Raw genomic sequence first — 9,130 nt, 5'->3', positions numbered from 1 at the left:
GATGTTGCCTCGAAGGGAGGGGGTTCTCCTGCCGCACGTACGTTTGGGAAAAGTAGGGTTTTGTTTTGAGTTTGTGATCAGCAAAACATAATACAAGTAATTAAATAATAAGGGTTTGGTTTGGGCGGTTAAGAAGTCAAAATGGGCCTAAGCCCATACCCTTGGGCTGCCGCACAAGAGGCATGACTGCCACATAACGGGCACATGTGGGGCGGTTAGGACTTCGAGGGTTTGGAATGCGAATGCGGCCCACTAAGCAACCGTTTATTCAAAGCACAAAGGTGTGGCCCAATTATACTAACATATACGTCTAACAAGGTTATCAAAATCGTTTAACAGAGTTATACTAACACGGAGCGTGTGACACAACAAAGGGGAATGACGAGGAGTTATGATCATGTTACCAACCTTGAAAGTCGGGTTGTCACATCATCCCCAACTTTAAAGAAATTTCGTCCCGAAATTTGTCAAGCAATCCAAAACAACAAGATGTTAACGCAGGATGACTGTGTATTTTTTTTCGCGTGTACCACATCATCCCTAACTTGAAAGGGAATTTCGTCCCGAAATTCGCCAATGGCCATAAAAGTTGGTTCACCCACTTGCATAAATGAGGATATTAGAGTTTTAGCAGATCTTTACGTTCCCACGTGAACTCCGGCCTACGCCTTGAGTTTCGACGAACTCTCACGATTGTCATACAAATTATGATAACGAACCTTGACCTCATGGTTCATGCTTTCGATAGATTCTCTGATAAATACAACTGGTTAGATAACCTAAGACTCTTGTAAGGATATCACAAGTGTTTCATCGGATAAACACTGCCTTAGATTCGAGGTATAATTATCATCGCGAATGTTATCCAATTCGTCAGTTAACTCGAGGTTGTGAGCCATGTCACCGATTCATTCCAGAAATCCAAATGTTCCCAATGCATCGTAAACTAAGCTTGCCACGCTTCCCAAGCGTACCACACCCTCCCAGGGTGAGACTTTCAACATGATACGATCGTCTACAATGAACTCCCAGTGTTTCCTAAGCTTATCAACTTTCCTGGCGGCCACGCGTTGCCGCCAAACGATTTCCAATCTAAATAATCTTCCCAAGTGTTTCGAGTGCAAGTCCTGGGCCCATGATTAGGTTGTCACCCACCTCAGTCCACGAGGAGATTGGCATCATCATCATCCATGCAATGCCTCGAACAGAGTTGTATGCATACTAATACGGTAACAGCTGCAGTAGAGCTCACCCAAAGATAGGTGTCCTTCCCAACTGTTTACTAGAGTCAATCACGCACATGCTCGCAGTATGTCGTCGTGTGTCAGGATGGTTCATTACTCTGTCCGGTTGTCCTACAGTGATAAGTAATGCCGGTCATAAATCAGGTATAGCTCAAAATCAAAGGTAACAGGAGCTGGCACCTTGTGCCTAAAGGGCGCCTCTCTCATGGGAACATCCACAGTTGTGAAGACTCGTCAGTTTCCTTGGTTGCAAGAAAGTGTGCTGGTTACGTGGGACAATCATCGATCACACAGGTGATATTGTTTCTGTTTCGGGTTGTAGGTAGACTAACGATAAAATCCATGGCAGTCTGTTCTCATTTTCCATATGGGTGTTGCCGGTTGCTGATACTCCACCTTGACTTTCCCACAAGTCAAACATCATACACATACTTTGCTAAGTGGGTCTTCATGCCCGATCACCAGTACAATATTTATAGGTCCTAATATCTTTCATCAAAATCCAGACAACTAGAATATCGAAGTCAGTGTGCTTTGCCCAACACAAGTTTCCTAAAGTGGCCATATGATGAGATCCACACTCGTTCCTTGAGGTAGCAAATATCGTCCGTCCTGCAAATGTTGCTTCTCTATGCCCCGCATGGGTTCAACTTTGAAAATCCTCTTCCAGTTTGAACAGAGCGAGTCTGATCATGTAAGTTAAAGTCGAAAGTGAGCTACAAAGCTCGTGCACGTTTAAGTTTCATAGTCGTAATCATCCAAAAGTTCCATCCAACGATGCCATTAACTGATTTAGCTCTTTCGAATCCATGGTACACGGGAGGCCCTTGTGATCGGTCTAAATGATGCATCTGGTACCGTCCAAGTAATGCCTCCATCTAAAATCCCAAGACCACGGTTTTCACCGCCGGTTGTGTGTTACGCAGTTCCTCTTTGTAACTCCACCACGTAAGTTATCACTCTCTCGTGTTGGGATTCGAAAGCTGAAAAGACGTCCTCCTGTTTTGTCTTCCACGAACACAACACCCTGCTGTGCTAAAGAGATTACAGCGGCACAATTTTCGAAAGTCCCTCGATGAATCTGCGATAGTATCAAGCAAAACCAAGAATTTTTTGTATCCCTGAAAGAATCCTTGGTGCCAACCGATTTCTAACAGAATGGATCTTAGCGAGATCCACATGCATTCCACTTCGTTGATTTCATGGCCAAAAATGTACATCTCGTATCCAGAAGTCACGTTTAACAAGACTTCACGCGGAGTAGCTCCTCCTTCAGGAGCTCTGAAGTAAGATACGAATGTTGTCCATGATTCAAAACATCACAAATAAATACGGTCGATTCATGCGATCCACAAGACTGCTGGTGCGTTGATTAACACAAAGGTCATGGAATACATAGTCGCAATAGCCGTACTGTGTTCGATATGCTGTTGTAGGAACATTCTCCCCTTGGACTTTCACCTGATGTTAGTTCGTTCGTTTGTCATCCCTCGAAGGAAGCTTGTCCCTCGCACTGGTCGACAGGTTGCCAATACATGGTCGAGGCAAACGGTTCTTGACTGCCACCTTGTTAAGTTCTCGATAATCAGAACACGTACGAAAAGGCTTATCTCCATGGATACAACTGGGGCTCCCCAAAGTGAAAAACTAGGTCTGCCAAAACTCCTGTTCAACAATTCCTGTAGTTGGTTAAACAGCTCTTGCAACCCTCCTGGTGCAAGGCGGTAAGAGTACGAGTATCCGGAGCTGCATCTGGCGTGAGATCAAACTGAGATTCTGTCCAACAGTTGTGGAAGTAATCCTGGAAGTTCTTCAAGTAGCTCATCGGAAGAAATCACAAACAACTGGTGGATCCTCGACCCTCTCTCCCTCAGCCTTAACATCAGTAACGGTTGCTAACAATGGCGGGGTATTCCCTCCGTAGACACTTCTGGGCTTTCATTGTAGAATTGACGCTAACCTTTTCACAATTCCGATACTTGGAACAAATGAAGACTCTTCACTAGGGAGAGGGATACACAAAGTTTTCTTCTCACAGGGTATATCTGCGCGATGTATGGATTACCAATCCATTCTAACTACTGCATCAAACTATCGAGGATAGCAGAAAGAAGATCGATGTGGAACGCTTGTCCCACAAGGTCGAGTTTGCATCCCAACGAACATATGAGATTTCAATTGTCTTGCCATCAGCCGATCCCACAACAGGTTCAAGTTCAAGGAGCATCAGGGTTAAACAGAACTGAGACAAAGCGATTTGCTACCCATACAAGCTACCATGTTGCTATCATGCCTGGCGCCGCCTAAGCCAGTCTTAGATGCCCTTCTACGAGTGCCACTTCCAGTGTTGTTGCTACCATCATTTCCATACCGAAAGTCATAATATGCATACTTCTAGTTCAGCTATACAGTTTTGATTAATAATACAACGTTCAATTACCCTAACTCACACTAACATCACATATACGCATACTAACTGTTAATCAAGTTCATGTATAACAGAAACGAGCAATCAAGAAACAATATAAATCCGAATCCACTAACCGAAAGACTCGATCGACAGAGATGATGTTGAAATAATAAGGGTTTGCTTTGGGCGGTTAAGAAGTCGAAATGGGCCTAAGCCCATACCCTTGGGCTGCCGCACAAGAGGCATGACTGCCACATAACAGGCACAGGTGGGGCGGTTTGGGCTTCGAGGGTTTGGAATGCGAATGCGGCCCACTAAACAACCGTTTATTCAAAGCACAAAGGTGTGGCCCAATTATACTAACATATACGTCTAACAAGGTTATCAAAATCGTTTAACAGAGTTATACTAACACGGAGCGTGTGACACAACAAAGGGGAATAACGAGGAGTTATGATCACGTTACCAACCTTGAAAGTCGGGTTGTCACAGAACCTGCATATCCCAAAAGAAATACAAGCCTTTCATCACTTGATCTAGAGATCATTGACATTAATGTCTTCTACTGTTACGTATTTGGAGTTTTATGTTTAGAAAAATATCTTTTTGGTTTATCATTAACTTTCGTTCATATATATATGTTAATTTTATGTAGAATAATTCTTTTACCCTTTAACTTAAAACAACCAAAATTTAAAAAACCGATCTTACGAGTTTAAAAAAAAAAATACAGAACAACTAAATTTGGAAGTCTGAAGTTGTGCGGGTGAAAGGAATAAAGAAAAGAAATAATAGATTTTAATAATTCTAAGTATTTGTTATTAGCCGGCAACAATCCAAACTACAAAAATAATGACAGATGGTCCTACCTTTTAACCTATTGTCCATAAAGGGGCATTTTCTAACCGAGATCTAACTAAGATAGTTTTTTGATGATGTGGACGCTGATGTGTCATAAACCTTTGTTACCTGATGAGATGGCTGCTTATGTGGCACTCCCATCACCACATGCACCTCACTATCGCCACCATCACTGCCCTCAGCCGCCACCACCCACCTCCATCGCCATCTGCCATCACCACCCACCACCATCGGCCACCACCAACCTCCACCACGATCAACCATCACCACCAACCACCATCAGCCGCCACCTACCTCCACCGCCATCAACCATCGCCATCACCATTACCACGTCACATCCAACTCCACTACCATCATCAGCCATCAGTCGTCACCAAAAAGCGAACCAAACACCCAAATTATCAAAAAAATGGATTAGCTACTATCAAATTGGCATTTAAAAAGTAGAGCATGTGTCGAAGTTTTACAATGGGTTCTTCCCCGAACAAAATCTAACTAACTTACTGCAGTGCGTTAATGCGAAGAATTAGACCAAAACGTAAAACGTAGAAAAGAATAACTAAGTTGAATGGGGAAAAATAAACGTATTGCGACAGGCCTGTCAAATGGAAAAAAATATACCAAAAACGGTGAACCTCACACGCACGTTACGGCGTGTCTTGCAAAATTTAGAACGAAACGTAAAACGAATAACTTGCGAAGACGAAAATTATGAGGGGCCAAAGATGAAAATACAAAAGTGTTATGGTTAAATTGTAAAAGATGAAAAGTATTAGGTAAAAAATGAAAAATCATTTTTTTTAAAACTCCCCATACATGGGGTATAACTCCATAAAGCAATCTTTTGTTGCTAATTTATAGTTTATAATTACTTTAAATGTAATAATTGTGTAGGATAATAAAAATATGTAAAAGACCATTAATATTTATATTTATATTTATATTTATATTTATATTTATATTTATATTTATATTTATATTTATATTTATATTTATATTTATACTACCTTATTAAAGAAACGAGGATTTCTACCCTTTTAGTAAATTGCACAAATTTTTAAGATGTCATACCAAAGGTCAAGAACAAATCTATATCAAATTCACATACTTTTGCCATGTTCTTCCATTTCTACCCTTGCTCTCTGAAATTCACATATGAAGGTAATTTCCAAATAATACGTCTTTTTCTCGTGTCAAAAAAGTTACCTAACAGTTAGTCATCATATGAGTACATAGAAACCTATAATATCCATTAATTAGAATCTTATTTCATATTTTGCATAAGGTACTTTCATTTGGAAGAATGTATACATGTTTTTGTAATATTGCATGCAAATTATAAGATGAATATTAAAATTATATTTTAAGTATTTGTCCATATTTAGCATCATTAATCACCACTAAATAATAAATCTATCTTTGTTGTATCAAACATATGTTTAGATGGCAAAAATGTAGGTATATACCTATTTTGAAAAAAAATATTGAAATGAATTTTTACCATTAAGGAAAAGGTCAACAAGTGCATGTTTGATTGTCTACACATGGATTAAGCTTTCTACTAAATCTTATACTATAAGATGGTAATGGATTTATTCATGCTTGATGGTGATGGGAGATTATTATTGTATTTTCACCTTTTATTTCCATAAAAATGTTGTTGCCCACAAACGTCATATAGAGACACTTGAAACCCCAACAACAACTACAAGGCGACAAAACAGACATACCTGCTGCAACGCACGAGCCTTCCCACTAGTATATAATTAAACGAACAAAGTATTTGCTTTTATAAAAAAAATACAAAATAACTTGATTTGGCATAAAAGTAAATTGATTTTTGAAAACAAATGTAAAAGTTGGTGATTATAATTTATGTGGCAACTAGTAATAAAGCCCGCGCGCGTTGCGCCGCGCGGGTACAATGCACAAATCGAATGAATTAGTCCAAGCGTTATGTGATGCGTTAATCATACGAACGTGTATTTCAACGTATCCGATTGAACTCAATCTAACCTATATAAGCATTCAGATTGAATCAAAACGTAAAGTAAATCGAATTTAAATTGTACAATCATAACGTATTATATGGTATTAATTAGGGTTTTTAAAAAAGGAGAAAAACTACAATCTGACTCCGCTCATTTCGGAACAAAATTTACGAAAGGTACATAAAATAAGCATGAAAATTTATTATATTTGACCTGGCTCATTTCCCAAAAAAAATTACGTCGAAACATAGAACAACTCGAATTAATAAAAACACATATATAAAAATATGCACGTAAAAATGGTTTTCTAAACTAACACGTATTATATTTGATATGACTCGTTTCCGGAAATAATTTACATTGAAACATAGACACACTCAAATTTATACCGACACGTACATAAAAATATGAATGTAAAAAAGTAATTAACAAAAGAGATTAACGAACGGAAGTTATTTAGAGAAAATTAATTTAGTAAAAAGCTGGGGGCTAAAAATGCCAATTGCTAAAGTAGAGGATATTAAAAATGAGGAAATGACTTAAATTGCCAAGTCCAAAAGTTGAAGGGCCAACCAAAGCCAATTGCTAAACTAGAGGATATTAAAAATGAGGAAAGGACTAAAATTGCCAAGTCCAAAAGTTGAGGGGCCAACCAAAGCCGGTGGGAAATTCCACCGACTTTGGTTGTCGAAACATAGACACACTCAAATTTATACCGACACGTACATAAAAATATGAATGTAAAAAAGTAATTAACAAAAGAGATTAACAAACGAAAGTTATTTAGAGAAAATTAATTTAGTAAAATGCTAGAGGCTAAAAATGCCAATTGCTAAAGTAGAGGATATTAAAAATGAGAAAAGGACTAAAATTGCCAAGTTCAAAAGTTGAAGGGCCAACCAGAATTAATAAAAACACATATATAAAAATATGCACGTAAAAATGGTTTTTCTAAACTAACACATATTATATTTGACATGACTCGTTTCCGGAAACAATTTACGTTGAAATATAGACACACTCAAATTTATACTGACACGTACATAAAAATATGAATGTAAAAAAGTAATTAACAAAAGAGATTAACAAACGAACGTTATTTAGAGAAAGTTAATTTAGTAAAAAGCTAGGGGCTAAAATGCTAATTGTTAAATTAGAGGATATTAAAAATGAGGAAAGGACTAAAATTGCCAAGTCCACAAGTTGAAGGGCCAACCAAAGGCAATTGCTAAAGTAGAGGATATTAAAAATGAGGAAAGGACTAAAATTGCCAAGTCCAAAAGTTGAAGGGCCAACCAAAGGCAATTGCTAAAGTAGAGGATATTAAAAATGAGGAAAGGACTAAAATTGCCAAGTCCAAAAGTTGAAGGGCCAACCAAAGCCGGTGGAAAATTCCACCGACTTTGGTTGTCGAAAAATAGACACACTCAAATTTATACCGATACGTACATAAAATATGAATGTAAAAAAGCAATTAACAAAAGAGATTAACAAACGAAAGTTATTTAGAGAAAATTAATTTAGTAAAATGCTAGGGGCTAAAAATGTCAATTACTAAAGTAGAGGATATTAAAAATGAGAAAAGGACTAAAATTGCCAAGTTCAAAAGTTGAAGGGCCAACCAAAGCCGGTGGAAAATTCCACTGACTTTGGTTTTTAAGATAGTATACAATGTGTAATGATATTTGTAAGGTTAAAAAGAAAATAAGTGTTTTTAAATGATTTATGTAAATCTAACTACTTTTTACACCGCCCGCGTTGCGGGGCAATAAGCCGAAATCATATATTTTGAACTGGGGGCGAAATCATAATATATTTTGAACCGGTGGCGAAATCATAATTTTGAACTGGGGTCGAAATCATAATTTTAAACTGAGGGCAAAATCATAATTTTGAGCTAGGGGAAACATAATTTTATTGTGAACTGTCGGCAAAAACGTAATTTTAAGCTGAGGGCAGAATCGTAATTTTGAGCTAGGGGCAAAAACAACAATTTATTTTGAACTGGGGGCAGAAACGTAATTTTAAACGGAGGACAAAACCGTAATTTTAAACTGGGAACAAAATTAAGAATGGGTTTTTGAACCGAGGGCAAAAGCGTAATTTTGAGCTAGGGGCAAAATTATAATTTTATTTTGAACTGTGAGCAAAAACGTAATTTTAAACAAAGGACGAAAGCGTAATTTTAAACTGGGAAGAAAATTAAGTTAAAAATAGATTGGTCGAATAGGGAAATGCCAGGCAAGCTGTCTGCCACTATTCCCTCAAGTTGAAAATGTATATGTAGTTAATGTGATGTCTAAGTTCTAACTAAACACTCATGACCTTATGTATAAAAATGGTATCTAATAAGAAACTAACTAAACACGTTTACAAGTGTTTCTTAGGTCTTTGTACAATGACTGAATGAAAGAAAAAGTTAACATATACGATCATATATGATAAAAATCTAATGTATCGATCTATCCTAGTGCCTAGATGACAAATTACGCAATATCGAACTTTCCTAAATGACAAAAAAACAAAGGTGAATTCAATAAATCGTAGATATTCAATTTTTTTAACGCTAAACTAACATATTGTTAAATATTTATATACGTACACGTACCATAATTTAAACTTTT

At 37.6% G+C, this 9,130-nt stretch overlaps 1 protein-coding gene across 1 annotated transcript; it reads left to right on the top strand.

Annotated features, from left to right (window-relative positions):
- The first annotated feature begins 4,601 nt into the window (after window positions 1-4,601).
- Window positions 4,602-4,955, top strand: LOC110911129 (leucine-rich repeat extensin-like protein 5). The gene has a single exon (XM_022155711.1). The coding sequence runs from the start codon at window positions 4,602-4,604 to the stop codon at window positions 4,953-4,955; it is 354 nt and encodes a 117-aa protein (XP_022011403.1).
- Window positions 4,956-9,130: the final 4,175 nt, after the last annotated feature.

The sequence above is a fragment of the Helianthus annuus genome, chromosome 16 (assembly GCF_002127325.2).
Source record: "Helianthus annuus cultivar XRQ/B chromosome 16, HanXRQr2.0-SUNRISE, whole genome shotgun sequence".
NCBI lineage: Eukaryota > Viridiplantae > Streptophyta > Magnoliopsida > Asterales > Asteraceae > Helianthus > Helianthus annuus.
This window is presented reverse-complemented; position numbering and strand designations above follow the sequence as displayed.